Source organism: Pyrgilauda ruficollis, unplaced genomic scaffold, assembly GCF_017590135.1.
Source record: "Pyrgilauda ruficollis isolate IOZ18807 unplaced genomic scaffold, ASM1759013v1 scaffold2, whole genome shotgun sequence".
Taxonomy (NCBI): domain Eukaryota; kingdom Metazoa; phylum Chordata; class Aves; order Passeriformes; family Passeridae; genus Pyrgilauda; species Pyrgilauda ruficollis.
In genome coordinates, this window is record NW_024519206.1 from 4,453,225 (window position 1) to 4,476,229 (window position 23,005).

At 37.8% G+C, this 23,005-nt stretch overlaps 1 protein-coding gene across 8 annotated transcripts in view; it reads right to left on the reverse strand.

Moving 5' to 3' along the window:
* Positions 1 to 832: 832 nt before the first annotated feature.
* ICA1 (islet cell autoantigen 1) overlaps positions 833 to 23,005 on the reverse strand; it is a 65,947-nt gene continuing 43,774 nt past the window's right edge. For 2 of the 8 annotated variants that reach the window (XM_041466399.1, XM_041466397.1), the window contains 7 exons: positions 18,186 to 18,280; positions 16,117 to 16,166; positions 12,572 to 12,634; positions 12,414 to 12,455; positions 8,390 to 8,665; positions 3,463 to 3,558; positions 833 to 1,761 (listed from right to left, as the gene is read on the reverse strand). In XM_041466399.1, coding sequence (XP_041322333.1) covers positions 1,640 to 1,761; positions 3,463 to 3,558; positions 8,390 to 8,665; positions 12,414 to 12,455; positions 12,572 to 12,634; positions 16,117 to 16,166; positions 18,186 to 18,280 — 744 coding nt within the window. In that variant the 3' untranslated portion in view covers positions 833 to 1,639. The remainder of the gene's footprint in view (positions 1,762 to 3,462; positions 3,559 to 8,389; positions 8,666 to 12,413; positions 12,456 to 12,571; positions 12,635 to 16,116; positions 16,167 to 18,185; positions 18,281 to 23,005) is intronic. The other 6 variants (XR_005955017.1, XM_041466398.1, XM_041466402.1 and 3 more) reach the window with 6 other exon arrangements.

Below are 23,005 nucleotides of genomic sequence, written 5' to 3' on the forward strand. Positions count from 1 at the left end.
CATGATAGTTTGAACAGGGATGTTTAAAGCTTGCTGAGGATTGAGCCTGATGAACTCTGGTCAGTCCAACCTCGCGTCGACTGCTGGCATGTAGCTTTTCAGACAGGAGGCACCAAAAACACATTACTGCTGCTCAGTGCACTCATCCAACAATGTTCTGCTGCACTCAAGAAGAAGCTGGCCAATTCAGTGAACTTGTACATTGATATAGTTATTTTCAGGTACTTAGCTACCTATTAGACCATGAAACAGGGATTAACAGAGTGTACAGATAACTGGCTGTGAAACAGTTCACCAATGCAAAAGGAAAATCAAGCAAATTAAAAAAGGCTGAATATAATAAATGGTAAAGCGGGTCCTGTACAGTACATAGAGCTTGTGATCTTAACTGCCTGGTGACACATCCTCAGGGTGCACCAGGGGATGTCCAGGTTGGACATATGGAAGAATTCCTCCACTGAAGGGGTGGTCAGGCATTGGAATGGGCTGCCCAGGAAGGTGGTGGAGTGTCTGGAAGTGTTCAAAAGACAGCCAGACATAGCACTGAGTGCTGTGGTTTAGCTGGCAGGGGAACTGTTTCTTCCAAGGTTGGACTCGGGAGTCTTGGAGGCCATTTCCAACCTTGATGATTCTATGAGCCTTTTCCCCTTCTTTCATGGGGAAGCAAAGGGACACCACACTGAGTTCAAATTTTCTCACTGTCCTTCCTTCTGGATTACTATTCAGAAACAAAGGGTTCAGTACTCTTTAAAAACTGGTCATCTTTTATCTTCAGATGCTTGTTATGTATCAATTCCACAGCACACCAGCATTCTAGTGGGAATAAAGTTGTGGTTTTTGTCAAAATCATTTTATTAAAGAGTTAATGTCACAACAAGCTTAAAGTAACACATGCTTCAGAAATAAACTGGATGAAAAATTCTCAGAACAGAAACAGAAATGGACTGAAGGCATGGCAAAGCATCCGTTCCAAGAAACTTCTGCAAACAAGTGCGAATTCTGTTGGTGCAATGGAGAAAAAACTCAGAAAAAGCCTCTTGGGCATGACTTCTCTTTATGTTTATGTAGTGCAGTTTGTCAAATAAGTTAGATTGGAAAGGGCAAAATTTCAATGGCTGCACAGACCCAAATTTACTTCTTCAATATTTAGCTCCAGCACAGGTTTTTCAACTGTGAGTACTAACAAAACAAATTTAGTTGACATCTGAACATAGCAGTAATAGATATATACATGATAGATGTTTGACTCATGCAGCCTCTTCAGTTACATGATTTTTTTTTAAATTTACTCAAGAAACATTATAAAAAAATAGGTTTCCAATTTGTATTTCGCTCCGGTGTTAACTCCACATCACCCCAGGCAAAGACAGTGTTTCAGCAGACAATCTAATTTGGCAAGAAATCTGCCCTAATTCTTAACCTCATTTTTGTAAGTCCACATAGAAAATAAATGCGAACTCTTTATACAAAACAAAAGCAAATAACTGTACCTATAGAAAAGGGGATTAATTCCCTTTAGTTTTATTATCATGGCACATACTTCATAATTTCACAACAGCATACTCATTTTCAGTTATTTTTTTAAACTCCAAAATAGTGTTGATGAAGGGAAGAATGTGAGTTACCAGAGGCAGCTGACTCATGCATTAAGCAATTCATGTTCTTTATCAGTTTTCCCAACAGCATCAGGATTGGATAATGGGTCAAGGTCAGCAAAGAGACTGAACCAAGCAGTCAAGTCTTTAGGATTCTTTGTAGATTCTGGAAAGAAAAAAAGAAAGAAAAAAGAAATGCACAGACTTGTCAGCTATTTTAAAACAAAACTGACTGAATGTTTGACTGAGGTCAAACAAATGCCATGCTATTGTTTAATTTATTACCAAGGGCATTCTGACAAGAAAATCAGAATGAGTGATTGCATTTTAAAACACTATCTTTGTCAGAATATAGAACTTCAGTAAGAATGAGTGTTTTACATGTCTGCTATGTATTTTATATGGCTCCTGCCATGATAAGTACAGGAACACTTTAACTAGAAATAGAAACAATCTCACTCTGTCTAGCTTTGTTTCATGAAAAGTATTTGAGTGTGCCCCTGCATGCCTGCAAACAAGCAAAAGGAAAGTGAAGGCAGATTTTACTTTCAAGCTCTCTTAGAGGACTAAATTCCTTTCCCTAAATCCAATTCATGTGACTTTGCAACCAACAAGGTCATTACTCATCTGGAATGAAGTTTTAATGGGAAGGCACTGGCTGGAGAGAGAAAGAGAGGGGTTATATTTGATAGGCAGTCCCCAGTACAGCTTCTAGTTTAATTCTGATGGATATAGACAAACTGTGAATAGGGAATTTATCCAATAGCAGCTGGACTATTGCACCTCTGTGTCCACATTGATATATGTATTTCACAGAGGTCATCTGCCTGCTTTTATTCCAACTGGGCAGATGTTCAGGTTAAAGCAGTAACAACTTTGGCTGCTATGAAGAAGGTAAATCTCCACTTGCTTTTTTTTTTTTTTTTTTGTGGCCCTATCCCCAACTTGTTTTATACTGATAGTGAAATAAGATATGCTCTTCTCTCAGAGAGATAATGGCACATGAAAGCTTTCTTTGCGACACAAAGAATTTACAGACAAAATAGGCTCTGCCTGGCATGACACTCCTCTTGGTACCTGCCACTTTCAGAACCACAGATTTCCAAATAGCTGAAGGCCATTCCTTTTGCTGGTGCCAGTCCTGAGGCTGCATAATCACGCTGATTTCCAAAACACCTTAACTTTCTTTTTTGTTTTTTCTGCTGAGCTAAAAAATCTCAGAGGAAGAAATACATATCACCCCTTTCTTCTGTATCATCAAATGTGAATGCACAGAAATGGCTACAAACTGGCAACAGAATTCAACATAATTCTGGTTTACTTATCCAGGAAATCCTAGTCAAAAATCAGCAGGCCACTGTCTCAGTAGATGGCAGGACTATGCACTCTTGGCTAAGTTGCAACAACAGAATTAAGTTTTAAACAGATGACTACAGATATAATGTATGTTTATTTTAAAAAAAATTGCAATTAGGGCTATTCTGCCTTATCAGCAGGCTATATTTTAGCCACAATGCTAAATCTTAGAGCTTGAAAACATTGTATAGCTCAAAGTGCATGCAGATGCTATTCTGTGTGAGTCTAAATTAAAGTAGGTAAAAGAAAGCGTAGCTTCAACTCCTTTGTTATATAGTAAATTATTCTTTTGACATGCTATTTGCACTAAGCCTACCAAAAACATACATACACACACACATCATACACCCAATCAAGGTGAAATGGAGTAATCAGGGAGCACAAGACTGAGCTGTAGCTACTACAAAAATAAGTTTTGTTACCACAGTAACTGGGAAGACATGAGACACTATACAAGATACAAAACCTAAAAAGGAAAAGCCAAGTAACTGGAAAAATACATGATTGTCACCTTTCACAGGCGTCTTGTCATCACTCACATTCAGGCTGTGTGGTTTCTGTGCTGGCTGTGGTATTGATGGTGGGCTCACACTGCTGGCTGCCCATCCTGAAATTCAGTAGCACAGCAGCATTAGCATGAGGAGTTACTTTGTTAACTCCAACACCCCGGTGTCCGGCAGCATCAGACAGAGGAGCAGAGTATTGTTTATGGCCATTTCTATCTGTCCTTGTACACACAAAGTCAGCAGTCAGACCTGCCTAGGAGCAACACCCTTTACAAGAGAGTATCCCTAGATCACTTTCATCATCTCCAGCTTCAGGCAACTACACTGTTTTCAAACCTTTCACCTGGCTAGAAAATATTTTTGTTTCTCTTATTGAATCACAGTTAATAATCATTCACAGAAAAGCCAGTTCAGTAATCAAGTTGAACACAGCTGTAGGGAAAAGAATCACTTACATTTGGGTAGAAATACCACACATAATAAACATTTTTTCCAAGTCCAAAGAGTTTCATTTCATCCATTGTTCCAGACAAAACCTTATTTAGAGACCCTAAATTTTTAGTTAATTTTGAAGTAATTCTGGAAAAAAAATTCATTGCAAAACAATGAAGAATTAAATTCAAGATTAATTACTTCAAGTTAATTTAAAAGTACATTTTAATGGACTATTTATTTTTTCTCCCTTTTTGAAAGGAGATTCTCAGCAAGAAGAGAGCAGCTATGCAGGAAAAAGTGAAATAATTTTTTTCTTCTTACATGCATATTCTATATCCACAAAAGAGTAATGATAAATACAGTTAATAAGGCCAGATGAACAGGCTGGCAAAATGAAGTAGGGGTAGTATACTGCAGAAACATATTAGGAAAAAACCAATCTTTTTGTCCTTTGCTTAAGATATTTAAATCCATGTGCTTTATTACATTTAGAGGACTGGAGATAGTATTTCTAATTTAATTAATATATCCTTTAAGTTTGGCCTGGTCAATTATCCATCTAATTTGCCAGTATAACAAACAGGATGCTCATCTATGTACCCAGCTACCATTTCCTTATTCAGTCTCTTTTTTTCTACACGTGCATGCTTTCACATCCTTTTTTACTCTTTTTTTTTTACTCCCCTTACTTTCTGCTCTTTTGGGAGCCCTGTCAGATATTGGCACCCAGCATCCTGACAGGTAATGCAACAACCACATCAGTCACATCAACCCTTTCTCTCTCAGTAGATTATTCTCATCACTCTCTGATCTTACCTTGCCTATGAAAGGTCTAAAACCCAAGCTATGTTATAAAAAGAGGCAAGAAGCATTTTTCTGTAAAAATCACATGAATTAGGAAGAAAATTTAAAGCCACAAACATCCTCTGTATCTATCTCTAAGGAAACTAACCAAAAACTTCTTCAAAATCTGGATGCAGAGTGCTCACATGTATTTGCTCTAGACAAAGGTGATAAAAGCTTGTGAGCCAGCTTCTTGTGAGCTAGATCTTAGAGTTCAAGTTTTAGAGCCTTAGTTCAAGTTTTATAGTTTTCCAATGAGCAAATCTGAATGATAATAATGGAAAGCATGGCATTACCCCTGCAGAATGACATACTTTTCCAGGCATTTTCTCTGCCTGTGTTACAAACAAGAGGACATTATACACAACTACAGTAGACTGCAATGCCTTTGTGTGCTTGGAGATGCATTGTGAGAAAGCGTTTGATATGGCAATGAATGACAACAGGTAAATTCAGCTGCTTAAACAAAGAGGGCCAAATCCTAATCTGACAGAAATGAATGGGAGCTCTGCCAGAAACTTTCTGTGCAAGTCCCAGTGCTTTCAGAAAAATCAGGAACTGGCTCCTGGCAACCTCACTGCTGTTCCTTTACACTGGAGTGCTTGGCAGGTCAGGGAGCAAAGCACTTCAGACCACTGAACTCCTTTGGAGCCCTCCCTCTTTTTGAGTCCCTGGGCTAAGCCTGGCAGGCAGCACATCCATAAGACATGGTGTGGCCTGGCTGTCCTTTAATGAAAAGCAGGTAGCTCACTTAGAAAAGAAGAACCACCTAACAACAGCAACAAAAAATCCAACCAAATACACTCCATAAAATATGTGACGCTTTCATAATGAAATTACTGATCTATGAGGATACTGGGAAAGACTGACAGAATTTGTATGAAATACTTTCATGAACTAAATTTTTAGTGAGCTACAGAGAACAACTTTGCCTTTCAAAACCAAACCACAGTCTATCAGTTTGAAAGCAGTTTTTGGCCCAAAGCCTGTTTTGGTTTGCCTGTTCACAGAATGGCTTTGTTACGTGACCAGACAAAAGGTTATTGCCAAGACAGCAAGGAAACCAAACAGCTTGCTGCTCAGCAAGCATCTTCACCAACATTGCAATGATTAAATTTAGAAAAGGAAATGGTGAGCTGTGCATTTTCTTATGAACTAGAATATATGCACATGTAGGGAAGATAAAGAGGAGCCCTTAATGGTAATAATGAGTAAGTGAATGAGGCCATAAACATCACGAAAAGAGAAAGCCAACACTTCCTCTGAAAAAGTAGAAGGGCAACTGAATTACAGAGCTGAAAAGATATATTGGGAGCATGCTTTGCTTCTATTATATATATACACACACATACACACATTTATATGTATTTTAAACCAGCACCTGGTAGCCCCATAGCAATTCAGAGTCCCATTGTGCTGGATGCTGCCTATAAATACAGCCAGAGAAAACTCTTGAGCTGGGAATTCCTGACCGTAACAGTTTATAACCTGCACAGCATTGTGCCTGTTTTACAGATTAAGATCTGAGGCAGAGAGAAAACAAAGCCCCAAAGATTTATGAGTGTGCTTAACGTAAAATAAGTAAGTAATCCCACTGAAGTTAATAGAAAAGTTAATGTGCTTAAAGTTAAGCATGTGAGTTTTAAGAATCTTTATGGTCTTAAGGCCAAATTCACACAGGAAGTATGCAACATTGAGGCTACAGTGTAGCACCTCACAATGAATAATTATTAAGCAATCCTACCAGTTAGGGAAATAAATGCAGGAGATGTATCACAAGTCCTCAGTAAAAATATAATTAATATATTCTAATATTTCCAACTTGTATGTCTGGATATGTTTATACTCCAGTTAGTATTTTTTAAAAAAAGTCTCTCTTCCCATATTTAATGATAAGATGAAATTCGGAAAGAAAAGTTGTGAAGTGAAATGAAATGTAGTTTAAGATTAAAGCTGAGTTTTTACAAGCTATAAAATGGACCAAATTTCATCTTCTGTTAAAAAATAGGAAACAAAATCTTGGAAATATTTAGAAAGCTAAAACAAGAAACAAAACATTAAGAAAGATTATTTTCAGATACAATCACTCAGCTGATTAACCCTGACTTTTCAGGGTACATCAATTACCACAATCTTCTGCCAAACTTTGGAAACCCATTTGAAAACATCCACATGATTTATGCTTTATTATCTTTTTTACTAAAAAAGATTTTGGAATACCATGTTGACTGGAATGGATTTTCCATTTCTACTATTCCTTGAATGCAACATTACTGAATTCTGATTTTGAAGTCTCTAACACTGCACCAAATGCCAGTGCAAATGAAAGCTAATACCCACATCAGAAAGGATACACAACTCTGCTTGCTGTTTATACCTAAAAAATACTTTTCCTTTAAAAACACATTTACATTTAAAAATGGGAATTGCACTGAAATGTGCAAATTAAAACCACAAAATTTTAAATGTACATATTTTAAACCATGTAAAGCTGTGTAAAAAAATCAATCTCATAATATTTCTGTGCTATTTTTAGAAATTTGCTTAAAAACAATGTACCTTATAACACTACATCTAAACCTGTGTCTCATTACAAATGTCATTCTCCCATTTTTCATCTAAGTGCTGAAGCCAATGAACCGACGTATCTTGCTTTAGGGCTGCTGGTAGTAACTGTATTAATTATAAAGTAAATCTGACTTTCTTATTCCTGCCAAAATGTCACAGGTCATTTTACCTCATGTGTGACTCTTCCAGTTGCATAGGTTCCAAGAAATAGTCTCCAGGATGGGGTCAGCCTGCTACTGTTTCCTATATTGCTCTTCCCCAAGTGAGATTTAAATGACTTGGGACAGAGCCCAAAAAGGCACAGTCCCCTCCAGCTTGCAAAGCCCTACAGAAGATCCAGCCAGACTGCAAGGAGCGCAAAGGTAGGTGCTGTTGGCTGCTTATCACCAGCCTGCCTTCCTCCCTCTCTTTCTTCCTCAAGGCCAAAGCAGCAGCAGGAAAAGTCTGCCCTAGTTCCCCTCTTTTCCCCAGCAGTATCTTGGAAAAGCCAAGAGAATTAACAGCACAGAAGAAAGAGGAGAGAGAGAGTGTTGCATCAGTAACCAGCCTGCAAGAGATATCCACCTATATGGCTGATAGGATGACAACCCGTTCTACCTGACCCATATCCCTACATCCAATGTATAGGATGCTTGGGGTGGGGAAAAAAAAAAAAAAAGCAACTGATTTTCACTACATGGTTTAAAAATAGTATCCCCAGAAAAATACAGTAATAATTTTTAGTTCCTTGGCCCCTTAACATAGACAGCAGTTGTTATTAAATCAGAAAAACCCAGTCATACTTTCTGTTTCAGGAAAAAAAGATCTCAAAGTTCAAGAGAACATTTCAAAAAATTAAATGGAAACGTTCAAGACAGTAATCTTGACTTTAGGTTTTGGGTACTTCATTCAAACACTGAATGAGAAGGGCTAGAAAAACAAGTAAGTTACTCATGTGTTTTTTCTCTAGGCCATACTCTGCTTTAATTTCAGGCACAATTTCTGCAGCCATGGCACAATATAAACTCTCACCACAGTTCTAGGTACCAGAAAATCATACTCTAAACCCTAACCCCAACACACTGACAGAACAAGACGAGCTCTCACCATGTAAGGATGACTGCAAGTCATTCATGTTTTGGTCTAGCAGCTGTGAGGGTAAGTAGCCTGATGGTGCTGGTACTGCAGACGATGAAGTGTTCTCCCCATCTCTAGCTGAAGAGTTCATGGTGACATCAGCAGCCTGTCCAAAAACAGCTGTCCACTCTTTGCTGAATTCCCCCTCATCCAGGGAGGAGGCGTTGAGGATCTCATTTAGTAACACCATGTCATCCTTATCACCAAGTTCTGGCTCCAAGGATCTCACAAACTTTTCCTTTGAAGCTGTCTCAGAACAAGAGAGTCAAGAGAAATAATTTTTTTTAGACAAAGTAAATTAAGGAATTTTTTAAAACATAGCCAATCTAGGCTAGGTATGTTAAGTGAGATGGAATATTTTTGCATGAATATTTATTTTCCTTTTTAGACTCAATTCTCTTGGACATCTGTGTTTATACCTCATGCAACAAATAATCCCTTCATTATCTTAGATAACCTCACTGCTGTTAACACTCGCTTCTCATTAAAAATAATACTACATACAAGTGTGCTCAAAAATCTCTTAAACACACCAAAATCATTACACAGTCTAATATTTAAATAATTGGAAAATACTACTTTTATGTTCCTTCTTGAAACATTATATGAGAGACTCAAAAAAACCCCCAAATTGGTATAAACTAAAAAAAAAGTACGACTTGGGGATTTAAGATCTCCCTTATGACCTTCTGATCAATACTTGAATGACTGGGGTATTTCCCCATAAAAAAAGTTAGTCTATCACACAGAGGTAGATTCCTATGCTGACCAATGCTATAGTATTTTTTTCTTCTCATAAGCTGCTGAGAAATAATTGGGGCTCACTTTCCTTCTGATTCCCTGTGCTAGTTTTTCCAGCACCAGAACTGCAGCTGAAGAATCTCTTGGATCACTTGAGCCACTGCTGCTTAAAAACAATTTTTTCCTAATTTAGAAATGTTAAATAGTTATACAAAATACATGAAACTGGTAACCAGGATCATTATCCCTTCCCAAAACAATCTGAGAGTTAAAGAACTATCAAGGACCCCCAACTGTTATTTTACTTGGAAGCATTTGGAGCTCCACTGTGGAAGTCTGCAGATGACAAAAATGGTGGTTAACAAGGCTGATAATGTTACATTCCTGAAAACCAGATCAGTTTATCTTACTTATGCTTGTTTCAAACTTGTGGTAAGGCACAGAAGAAACTTCAGTTTTCCAAAGTTTTGGCAGATCAGCTGAACTCTCCAATTTGCATTCAACTTACAAAATGCTTTTAACCCTTTTGGGTTGGGATAAAAGATTGACAGTAGCAAGTGTTTGCAACAGGCCATTTTACTGAAACTCAACAGCCTTCTCAGAAAAGTTTCCTGGGAACAGCTGTAATAATTTATAATTAAATGGTTGAAGTTGAGTCAGAGGAGGAAAAAAAGCACAAAACTGTGTTTTAAAATAGACTCATGCGTCAGCACACACACCTACGTACTAAGAAACAAATAAACCAACACAAGTTAAAGTTATTTTATTCATTACTGATGTCAGCTGTGAGATTCAACTGCTGTCTAACTCACATTTTGATATACCTCTGTACTCCCTGACAGGGCCTAAACGTTAGAAATAGAAACATTTAGGAACACATCAATTCTCCTAATGCTCTTCCTAGACTGTAACTAAAATACCACAGAAAACAATTTGTTCTTAAGAATTTTCAGGCTGTTTTCCCATCTTCAGATAAAGAGGGAAGAATATTAACATTGTCCAAGTACCTCCAATTCCCTCAAGTTATTCAGCAGGTAAGACAGAGGGGTAAATCCCCCCATGGGGCAAACACACCTGCTCTTTCAAATGTCCTTAAGAACTCTGCTCTATGGGGCATCACCACCTCAAAGATGCTCTCAGGAAGCCCCTTCATGAACTTGCAGGGGGAGATGCAAAGGGAGCAGCATTTGCAGCAGATGTGCTACGACACAGCACCAACACCACACGTAACCACAAGTGCCCTGAAGGGAACAAATGCAGCAGCACAGCTCAGAGCCAAGCTCTGCTCCATTTGGGGAACCATTGCAGAAGCCCCATCTTGACTTTACCAGCAAGCACAACATAAAGCTTTACATGTGAAAGCAGCCAGGTCTCGCTGCAGGTTGTATGGCCACCAGAAATCTGAGGAGTGACACATTTTGTGGCCCAGCAATCTTCCTGATCTTCCTGTGGGGACTGTGCAGCCCTGGCAGGGCAGGATAGGGTGTGTTCAGGCTCAGGCTGCTCCGACTAAGCAGCAGCAGCAGGCTTTGCTCTTGTTTGCAATAAAGGTTATCTAGAAACCAGCCTTGCTTACCGAGATATTACTCATGTGGTAGCTCTGCTAGATTACTAGAATGATAGGGACTTTCTCACTTTACCCATGAATCTTCTATTACTTCTTTTCCTGTTTCTGTTTTCACTGCCCATTTTCAGTCAAAATTCTTTTTTCAATCTGCACATGCTGCCCCAACCTTATAAATACCCATGAAAAAAATCCAAACCTTCCATTAAAACAATGAAAGAACAGTGTGACTATATTCTTTCTGTTCTGTTTGAACAAGCCTCTAGCAATGCTCACAATTCCTTTGTAAGCTTACCTCTTTTTGTTGCTGTTAAACAAAAAAGGGAAGAGAAACTAAAAATATTTACAACAGTACATGATTGGCAACACATGATAAAGACTTCCTTCTGAAGCACACATGAAAGTGTACCTCTACCTATACTGCTCCACTTAAAATAGTACAATATTCATTAGTCTAAAGCTAGCTAATGTGTAAAATTAGGGCAAAGGGCTGATATTGCAACAGTGCCATAGCCAACCTTAGCCAATGCAGACACCCCACAGCAGTTTTTGCATTAATTCAACAGTTTAAGTAAAGAAAAAAGTGTTCTAAGTGACACAGCTAAGCATGTATGAGCAATATTTGTATATATTATCTGTATCTCCACTAGAAAGGCCCAACAAGGAATGGAACTGAGTAAGAAGAAAACCAGAAGAAAAAAAAATGCCACCATCAGACATGCACTGATCTTTTTATTAACCACAGAAAAGAAGTCATTGTTACCTTATCTATTCACAGATTAGGGTTGCTTCTGCAGATAGCTGAGGAACTTTCCTGGTGCCTGCCTTCATGGGTGATTCTCCACATGGATAACTTCCCCCCCAGTGCAAGACACTGCCCGTGGCAAATCCAAAGACATGGTGTTTGCAAATGTCCTATCTACCATGAAGGCAGTGCTTTAAATACCCCAAACGCTCTCAGTCTGACTGACTAAACCACACAAAGGGATTTTTTTCTTTGATTCATTTGCTTTTTGAGTTGCCACAATTGTTTTGGTTGTTGAAGATTTTTTTATTCATTCTTCTGAGGTATATGAGTGAAAAGTAACTGAAAAATTACAGACAACATTCTAACTTCTTATGAAAACTTATAAAATTTTAACCCAGATATTTCATATGTTATCTGGTAAAACAGCACATCCCCCTGAGCTGCCAGAGATCTCACAGAAGTGTAAGGAGAGTGCAGAGGATTTAATTAGCTCTCTCTCTCAAAGAAGTCACCAGTCCTTACATGGTTTTAAGAAGACTACATTATTTTTTTCTGATACATACACTTTTAACAAAATCTTGTGGTTACTAGTGTATTGCCAAGTGCTGTAGCACAACAACTAAAATACCAAAATGAAAAATTTGTGAAATGTTATAGGAGGGGCAAGGTTTACAATAGAACCTACTTCAGTTCGGCAAAAAGGATATAGTCCAGTCTACCTAATCTTGGTATAAACATTTTATCCCCAATAAGGTTTACTTCATATTGTAACATCAGGAATTGCATCTCTGCTGAGTTTCCTTTAACACTATTTAAATACTGCAGCTGAATAATTTCATTGTACCTTTCAGACTGTGAAATAAATTAAGATCTAAGATTAAAAGTATACTTGGCTATTAAGATTGAAACAGATGAAACAGACATGCACAATCACATCATACCATTTTCTTCAGGTTGCAGGTCTAATAACTCATCTATAGCACCTAAAAAAAACCAAAACGAACAAATACAGAAAAATTAAAAGCCACAAAGGAAGATCTGCAGTACACTGACAATCAGTACGTAAACATGTAAAGATAGCTTTCTGAAGTGTCTTCACCTGAGTTCTGCTCGTGGTTACAATGTCCTTGTAATGTGGAGATGACATCCTTGCCATCATCAGCTGTAATTGAGATCCACAAATATGTCAAATTGCACTTGGCAGGAGACCATGCTTATAAACAGCACCACTATAGGATCAGCATGCAATTGTTGTTGGGATTCATGTTTTAAATGAGTCATGTTAAAATGAGCCTGGTCACAATGAATGAAAGATCCAAGGCACAAGCATTTCAAAGTGAGGCAAATTTCTGGATAATAACCTGAGGGAGATCTTCCTTTCAGTTCCTGCCTTCTACACTACCCTCTCCAGGCTGAGTTCACCCAACTAAGGCAACTGCAACAATCAGTCCTCCAGAAGCAGAGACATTCATTTTAGAGGCTTGTACTTAGGCCAAGAGAGTGCAAAAAAGTGCTGGGACCTTATCACTCTCTAAACTGCCTTCCTTACAATGTGTTCTTCCTCAGGACACAAACTCTGGGAACAGGAAGAAGGAGTCTTCACCCAAGGTATGCCAAGTCAGGATATAAGTAACAGCATCTCCTCTGCAGGGAAATAAATGGACTAAGACCAATAGGGAGTAAAATGTAGAGCTGAGATTTATAGGCTATTAGAGGTGACAAAACATGGCTTAAATTCTCAGCAAGTTTCTTAGATGACACATGAAATTGAAACAATTATCTAGATTCTGTTTATCAGTGAAGAGAAAGATACCTCCCTCTGGTGATTAACCCCATTTAAGACAGGTAGCAAAACATGAGGGATGAGTCACTGCTGAATATGCTTTTTTCCCCACTTATTAACTGTTGAGGAAATCTAGCTCCTAGACAAATAAGTCTGTAGCTCTAAGAGCAAAGGAAGGATTTGCTCACAGTATTGCCAGAACTGGAAGGCCTATCTGCTGGAAGCCTCACACAAGAGGCTGGAAAGGTGAAATAGAATTCTCTATTGTGAAATAAAAACTGAATCCCAAACACTTTCAAGAGAATTGCCAATCCCTTCCAAGAGAAACTTCAAGGTGTGTTCAGAACCAAAGGAAACAGAACAGCTTGCTGTTTGTAGCATTATCTTCATAAGGCTTTGCTAGGACAGAAATGTGCTCCAAGCACAAGAATCAGCTGGTCATTTAAGAGCCCATGAGCACATCTGATTACACTCTATATAGATACAGACAGCAGAGGGATAAAAACATATGAACTAATATACATGATGCTTTCATAAAAGCACAATGCACAAAACTAAAGGGGAAAATCCCAACCTTAAACTGTCTGGCAGAGGGGAAAAGAAAATCAGAAAGAGAAGTTCATGACAGGTGGGATATGGATGGCCACAATTCTGTAATGAAAAAGGTACAACTGTTGCCCAAAGCCTGCCTTAGTTGAGTGGTAAACATCATGGAGCCAATCTTAAAGGCATCTTTAGCATAGTAAGGGAAAATGCAGAGCAAACGATAAAAAAATGAAGTTATGAAGTAGAAGTAGTTGGTGAGAAAAACTAAGAAGCAACATAGCTCCCTCACTAGAAGCACTGCATCTGTATGACTTTAGAATATAGAGAGTAATTAAAGAAAAAAAATCTCAGCAGTGGCACAGACCTGCTGGCGTATGAAGATGGAAAAATTTAGAAGATCAGTTAGAAATATTTCAAAACACTTCAGCTCCTTTTAGGGGTGATGAAGAAAGAGACAGAACAAGGTATTATAGTGAAATATTTTAGAATCCGTAAGTAACTGAGATTCTAGAAAACATCTGCTAAGAAAATGTAAGTCAGATTTTGTACCCATATATATTAAAATATCTTGTCAAAGATAGATCTGATCTAATTAATTGCAAAATGGGTGAAACTTCAAAACACTAGGAAAGTCCTAATATTGTGTCTTTATTACAAAAAAACACCCAAAGAACTATAATTAAACAGTGACTCAAATAACTGGAAGCTACTACAGCCTGATAGATTACCATTACTCCCAGTCAAAAGATTAATGGAATGCCATTCAGTATGGCATCCAGCAAAAGAACATGAGCATAATAAATGCTCCTCTAATAATTTACTGTTGATTTCATAGAAAGCAGACCTAGTTGAAAAAAAACAGCTAATTTAATTCTTCGATAAAACAAAGAGCTTTTTTCAGTAAAGATATTTGTTTAGAAACAACTTGACTTTGCACTGCACAGCCTTCCAGCTGAAAAGTTAGCACTGCGTAACATCTACACTGAACATATTGAATAGATTAGGAATGTGACAACTAACAGATGTCAAAAACACGTTGTTAGGAGGAATAATTGCAGAGCAGAAGTGTTTCTAGCTTAGATCTGCAAAGCTTTACTGTTTTATCCATTGCTAGTCAACGGCTTTAGCAGTCATCTGGAAGTAAACACAAAATCACTCTAGAAAAAAATGTGCAAACAACTAACAGACTATTAGAGGTGGTCAGTCAGTCCACTCATTCTGTTGCTGTAGTCAGAGCTGGGAAAATTCAGTAACACCAAGCTGTAAGTTACATCTCCAGGACTAAGGAATAAAAGCCATGCCGTAGAAAGGACAAATGAATCCTGGAAAGCTATGACTAAAAGTAACTGAGTCTTGGTAAATAATGCATTCAGATATGAGCTTCAAACTTGATGTTGCAGCAAAATGGGATGTTCTTGGATATAGAAAGAGTAATGTGATTTTACCTTCTAGAAACGTAACAGGTAAGAACAAGATCAAAAATCTCTTGTCCAGCTATGTATTTCATATTTGAAAAGGGATGTTGTAAAGTGGAGTGGAAACAAAACCCTCAAAAATAAAGATGAGATTATGAGTTCAAGACATCAATACAATTAACCCACTCAAATAAAGATCTTAGAGTAGTCTTGACTTTCATGTAGTACCTTGTAAATATCTTAATGAAGGATAAAATATAACACATTAAAATTATCCACCATTAATTTAGTAGAAAAAGTTAGATCATCCTGAAGAATTCCATGGATGAAGATTCCACTTTTTACAGTACTTCACCACCCTCACTGCAAGCACTTGCTTCTTAGTATGTACTCAGAATTTCCCTTTTTATCACTAGTATCTATTCCCTCCTTTCTTTCTCAGTGCACTTCCAATTGGAGCCTGGCTGTGTCACTGGGTAATAACAACACGTAAGGTCATTGGCAGCAGCTGAGTATGACCTTGCCTGGCTTTTGGGCTGAAGTTCCACTGAATTCATCAAGTTTTTCACAGATTACAGTTTAATGACTGGAAGAAACTAGTCAGCTATGTGGCACACCTCCCTTGTCTCACCTGCTAACCTGCAGATCCCTTTCTTGAAGGGTACATGCCCTGTGTAAGAATTAGGCTTTGGAACACAAGCTATTTGACCTGTCTGAGAATGACTGAATGAAATGCAGTGGGATGTAACATGCAAGGGATTAACAGATTCTCCTGGCCTTTGGTTTTATGCATTTGTAGGGATTTGCTGGGTGAAGCTGATACAGGAAATAAACCAAAGCAAACAAAAAACCCCAAGTATTACAGCACTTATGGAGCTATGATAACATGAAATATAATACCTGAATAGTTCGATTCCTTGGTATGGCTCTCGTCATCTAATGAAATCAACCTTAATTTGAAAGAATAAGAAAAAAATTGGAAAAATAATTCCAGGGCTCTAAAATAACAATACATTTTCCTCTTTTTGGTCAAATCATTACAGATTCCTATCATTAACAAATAAACTGTAATAACAGATGGACTCTTGCATTTGCTGGTCTGTTGTTAGCTTTTATTGTTTCATTGGCAGGTCTGTTGAAAATGAAAATTAGATTGAACTAGCAAATTCTATCAGCTTCCATTTTTAGTCTGACTCAACCTCTGCTGAAAAGTATTGTGTATTCTGTGTTTGCACATTTGATCTTGCATAGCTATTACGAAGGAGCTACAACTGTTCCCCAGCCCCCTCCCCCTCCTTCTCCTCAAAGTGGCAACCAACCACTTTGTCCTTCTCTTTTTAACAGCAACTAATTAAAAATCAACAGTCAGGACAGTTTTGCCCCATGCCAGCAGATTTCTAAAACAACAGATCAGCAGCATTGATGAAAAAAGCCCTCAACAGGGAAAAATAAAGGCACAGTTTATGCGCAACTCTTATACAGAGGTGATCTCTTCAATGAAGAATACGGAGTTTCCAACTGCTATTACTTTGTGTAAAGCCATTCAGGGAGTAGGGACTGAAGCAGCCACAGGGCTGATGTGGTGGTGAAAAGGACTGTGTAGGCACATTCCTCCTACCCTCTAGTGACAGGACAGAAAAAGACACCTCCCCTGCTCTTGGGGGTAGGACTGTGGTAGAGGAAAATTAGATTCAGGCCAAATTCTAGTATAATGAATGTTTACTGTGAATGGAAAATTCGTGAGGATTTAAAAAGCTTTGTCTTGTGTAATTCTTCTCGAATCTTAGATGTTTGTTTACGGTTTTAGACAGCAAAAGGGTGACATATTTTGTCCCTCACTTTTATACCAGACAAGGACAAAGATAATCCATAAACAAACACAAGTACAACCATGACATGGCATCTGATGCATTTCCTGGCAGGTACCAATGCACACATCTTGCATAAATCACACATTCATTCTAGAAATTTACACTCAACACTGAGGAGAGAGCTATTTATTAAACTCTATTACTGTCACATGAGATAACACAGATGGACATAAGTGCTGTGGAGACAACCACCTACCAAATAGTACTTAGTCAAGTCATTTCTAATATCAACAGCACCAAATCTGAGCAATTTATAAAGTGGTATTGGTCAGTGGTTCTGAATCTGAACCAGAAAAATTACTAAAAATCTGAACTCCTTAAAAATCCATTATTATAAATAGCCAAGCAAAACCCACTAATCAGTCAAGCTGTTCTCTGCTTTTTGACAATTGATCCTTTGCTGGGTGCTTCATTTAAGCAGGGATAGTCAAAACAACAGGTGGCAGCAGGATTGTATCAACACTGCATCTCCTGGCAACCGAATCCTGACGGTCAGGTAGGGGAGGGATCGCATCGCTTTCTCCTGTTCTCCTCTCCCCACAGCAGCCCATTCATAAGTCTCTCTCAGCTCAGAGCTACAGGTAACTCAAAACTTGACAGCATCAGCTCACTTAGATGTACTTTATACTAAGTACCTACTGCTTCATTGGATTACTAACTGATGCTGTATACATTACAAAAACTAATCGCTGCTTGGAGCAATCAGTAATCTATATCCTATTTCCAGGTGAAAGGAGATGCTGCTGAAACGAGAAATACAATGCTCATATATCTTCTCCCATGTATAGTTGTTTACCATTCCTTTCAATAAAGAAAAAATGAAGCAAAAGCAGAAAAAAAAAAAAAAAGAAGACCAGAAAAGATGAAAAACACATAAGGGTTTTGTGGGTCTTTTAAAACCTCTTAATTTCGTCATCATTAAGTTTATTAGTTTTGATGTACACATTCCAACATTTCAGGATTTTTTATATTGAGGTAACCAGTAAAATTAGACTAGCCGTGTCTGTATCTCTACTTATGTTTGGTGACTTTAGCAAGCAGGAAGCAGATTACAGACAAAAATACTTATTATTTTGATATACAGGACATGTGACTTACTGACTCTGCTGATCTTCCACTGAATTGGTGCTCTCAATCTGCTGGTCCTCCTTTTCTGCTTTTTCTGTTAGTTTATTCACAGGATCTTGCAAGCTCTAGATCATAACCATAATATAAATGTAAAGAAGAAAACCAATTAGAATCAGGGAAGCTAAAGTGTGTCATTTGAGACCAAACCTGATTCTAGAACCAGGAGAAATCAAGCAAAAATGGTTTTATACCATATCAAAACAGTATCTGACTCAAGCAGAATTAAAAGTGTTTAGAAGATACTCATTCAAATTGAGTCTGTGAACACACTTTATATAAGAAGGTGGCATGTGGCAACTTCTAAACTCATGTTCTGTTTGTAATATTTCTAAATGATTACTTCTGGGTAAATATTTTCAATATTTCTAAGTAAATCTATCTACACCATGTACAAAGCAGGCCAAATGGCATTTTTCTTTGCTATTTTGGGGATTTGCTTATTTTTTCCTTCTCTTCCTTTTTTTAAGATGAGAAAAATAAATTCTTTACATCTGTTCGTTCCTCATATACTGCTTCTTTTCTTATTTATTCTCTTTTTCCCCTCCACAATTGTTTACACAAACTTGGCAACTGCAGTGGTAGTGGGAAGATACTGATTGTATCCTGAATCTGGAAACAAGGGTTAAAATCTGGGATGATAGTTTGATGAAGGCCAGGTGTGGTATTATGAAACCCTACTGTCCCTTTGCAATCTGAAAGGCTGTGCTACAAGATAACGATGTGCAGTTTCATGGTGAGCATTTTTTAAACCAAAATTTGGAGATCAGAACAAGCCAACACAAGCATTATAGACTGACTCTGAAGTGATAAATATACTACTAGTTGTCACTCTTATGTATCAATTAGAAATTCTGTCTAAAAAAATTAAATAAAGGAACACAGTAATTAGGTAAAGCAGATGTTAGCAATGTAAATATTTCTATCTCTATCAAACGGTTTTGCTGTGAAGGTGAAAGAATTGCCTCTTTCTAAAGTTCGACTCAGTTTCTGAAAAATTAAACCATGTTATATGTGAATTGTCTTGGCCATTTGTAATTAAATTTATTAATGTTGCCTTGATAGTAACAAGAGTGCATCGCATCCCAACTTATTCTCATGCCCCCCCTGCCCAAGGGTAAAACAGAGAAGTCACCTTCTATACATACTTAAAACCCACAAAAATGTAGTGGTTTTACATCTGGAATTTGAACAGAACATGAATGTGTTTCATGAGAAAAGTAAAATGAAAAACCACAGCCTAATTGACTGAATAAAAGTTAGGGTGCCCAGCCCATCTGTCACAACAAAAGCATTCCCAGACATGCTGCAGGTCTCGTTTCCACTGCTCTGTTAACCAGGACAGAGGAGTTCCCAGAAGGAGCATTCCAGTTTCTGCTTGGTTCAGTATTTGCCTGTATAAGGAATCTACACTTCAGTATTTTAGAAACTAAACTTCTACATTTGTCATGTGCTGCTTTTTCCCCCTCCCCCCTCAATAAGCTAATTCTGCATAGAACTGCTGATTAATTTGTCATAAGCAGCCTCAGCACCACAGACATGGTCAAAAGAAGGTCACAAAAGAAGGTCACAAAAACAGCAATAATAAAAAAAGCCTTAAAGAAATGAACCTTATTCTGAGGTTGCCACTCTTTTATTTGACACTGTTGCTACCCAGAGTCACATGTAAGTGTACTTCTCGGATGCTGAATAAGGACACCAGCCAGCTCAGCTAGATAACCTATGTATGGATGCCACCCTTCACCTGCATATGTACTGGGTATCAATTAGACTGCACTTCTTGCGTTATTAAAATTTATGGGAATTATTCCATTGACTCCAAGAAGTTCTGGACTAGAGTTCAAGAATAAATATCGACTATACTTGCACAAAAGTGCAGTGTAGAGAAATAAAGCAGCTCTGCATTATGGGGACTGTGCTGCCTTGGGCACTTGAACCACCTGGACATCTTCACAACAGGACACACAGCCCACTGAATCAGGAGGTGATGGTCAAACAGTTGTGGTGCTCTGCCTGCCACCAAGTATAGCACCTCAGAGCTTGCTCCAAAAGGGTTATAAAGGTTTTGGACAAAAACCAGAATTTCTTTGACCACAGCCTAGATATACAAGTTAAAGAAAATTATTAGAAGTAAAGTCTGCATATTCACAAAAAAAACTCCAGGGAAATAAGCAGCCTTCTTTAAGGACCTATATTTTAAGAAGCTTCCTTCATCAATGTTTCAGGAAATCCGTATTTAAAGGACAGTGATCCAACCACGGAAACAGCATATAGAAATGGAGTTCACAAGTACCTTGGGAAGGAAACAGCATGATAATAATGGCAGTTACTATTTCCTGTATCAGAAAAATGAACATAGCTCTGAAATACAGCTTTGGTTTCAATGGTGATTATTATAAAAATTGTCAATAATGAGAAGCTGTATTTTGATGCAATAATTCCACATAACTTTATTTGGACTCAAAATTGGATACCAAATAGTGAAATTATTTTCCTCTACTCTGCATTCTGAGGTTCACTACAAACTGAAGTATCTTTTCAAAAAGATTTAAAAAAGCTAGAGAATGAGTATGAAATAAAACTGAATGTTGAAAAAGCCACAGTCAACCATTTTCTAAACAGGGACCCACAGTAATGTGATCACTACTGTCAGCAGGCATAGAAATAAAATCATGATATTCTCTTAATTGTTTTAGGTTACATTACAAGAAAGGGAAGAAGCCTCACCATCTAGAAAGTGCAGTGATTAAACAGAGTTATGACAACACAGACTGAGTTCAGACCAAAGCGAGCACACTTCATCTGGACATGGCCCTGTCTTGGCTGCTCAGAGCACACAGATGTGTAACTTCACAGCACTCTTCTGGCTGCTCATGTGGGCTAGAATGGATTTTGTTGTGAGCTCCATCACGTTTGTAGCTTGAAGTAGGATTCTTTATAAACCTATCTTCCCAGCTTCTTAGATCTCTCTTTTACTACAAAAATCAGAGTAAGGCCTTACACACTAGCAGAGCAAGTTCACAATCATTCAATCTGCCTGGTGTGTCCGTCTCTAACAGCAAAAGTCACCCAGTGATATTTCACCCTCTCCCAGGACTCAGACTAAGTATCCAAGCCGACAAGGGATTCCTCCACTGCAGAGTTAACTCTGGTTCCAGCTCAGGCTCCATTTCTGACTGCTACTCACTCACTAAATTCCTTCACCTGCATCTGGGCTGCTTTCAAGTCAAGCCAAGATCATCTGGATTGCACATAAAATCTGCCCTCCGCAGTTAACTCAGCAGTGTTGACACGGCACTCAGCTCACCCACAGCTCCTCCCAAGTGCCTTGGACAAGTAACACACTTCTTGACAGAGAAAAAATCAAAGCAACACAGCTAAGGGCAGTTTCAGGAGCCAGGCATACATTCCAAGATGTAACAACATTTATGAAAAAGTGCAACAGCACTGAGGAGACAAAAACTTGAACATATTTCATTTGGAGGGAGAACTGAAGAGGAAGAGGGAAAGCAGGTTGTCTCAGAATTTCCTCCCATCAAGAAAAGAAATACCAAAACCTTTAGAGATGCAAAATCATAGGCAATCTTGTCTATGAGTTAAAAAACAAGAGAGGATACCAGATTACAGCAGAGGTCAGCAGAAGGCAACACTGTTTTAGTACCTGTTCAGACAGAGTACTCCAAGGGAGTACTCCATGTAAGGAGCTCAGGCAGCAGTATTCCAATTCACACAGAAATAAATAGATGCACTGAGATTTCTGCCTTTTGACTCTCTCACCAGTGCAACTATTATTTCTAAGTTAATACAAACTCTTCAGAAAGTTTGATATTCTAGCATTTAAATTTAAAGAATGCAACTAAATATTATTTAAGTAACTGAGGCAAATAAATGGTAACAGAAATTAGAAGAAGGTATTATTCATGAAAAGTAGCCCCTGAAATAAACTTGAATTCATTTGATATATGTTAATCTCAAGACAAAGAAACCTTAATGGCTCTACCAAAACAGCAGCCCATCATCTGTAATAGTAAAGCGCTGGATACAGTAACAGATACTTTTACATCACTATACATAGAGCTGTTAGCACATTAATAATGATCTTTCATCAAGCACAACACTCAAGAGTTACAAAATACAGCTGCAATAGCACAATTATACTGCTCTCTGCACATACCCTGAAGCAAAGAAAACAAATGGGCTGCTTTTCATTAAGGGAGTTTGGCAAACATCTCTAAAGACAATGCTTTCTTTCCAGAAACAATCCCAAGAGGCATTTCAGAGTCTCTTTCCTGAGGTAAACCTGGTACACAAATATATATTTATGCTAAAAAATACAAATAGCAGTTTTCCAGTACATAGCACCTCTTAATTTTTCAGTAAAACAATCTATGTCTAAATCAAATAGTAACTTGCATTAGTTTCTTGTTTTCAAGTAGAACACTAGTCCTACATTCACGTCTGCTTAGTTTAATTTGTATGAGCAATATTTTGTCTTTTATGGGATCATAAAAGACAAAAATTATTTGCAAGCATCAAATTAAAAATTTCCATTTAAGAAAGACTCATTTTTGTGGTATCAGGTGGGGGAAAATAGTCTAAAAGAAGTAATTTCCAATTAAATGTAGAGATGGGCACATTGAAATATTTTATGTATATTTTAATCCAGTATATATTCTGGTTTTATATTTTAATGCATAAAGTCAACAACAGACACAGCATCTCCATTGGATACATTTTTAGACCAAAGTTTCTCTATCAGAAACTACATGACCTTAGACCAGCTATCACACTAG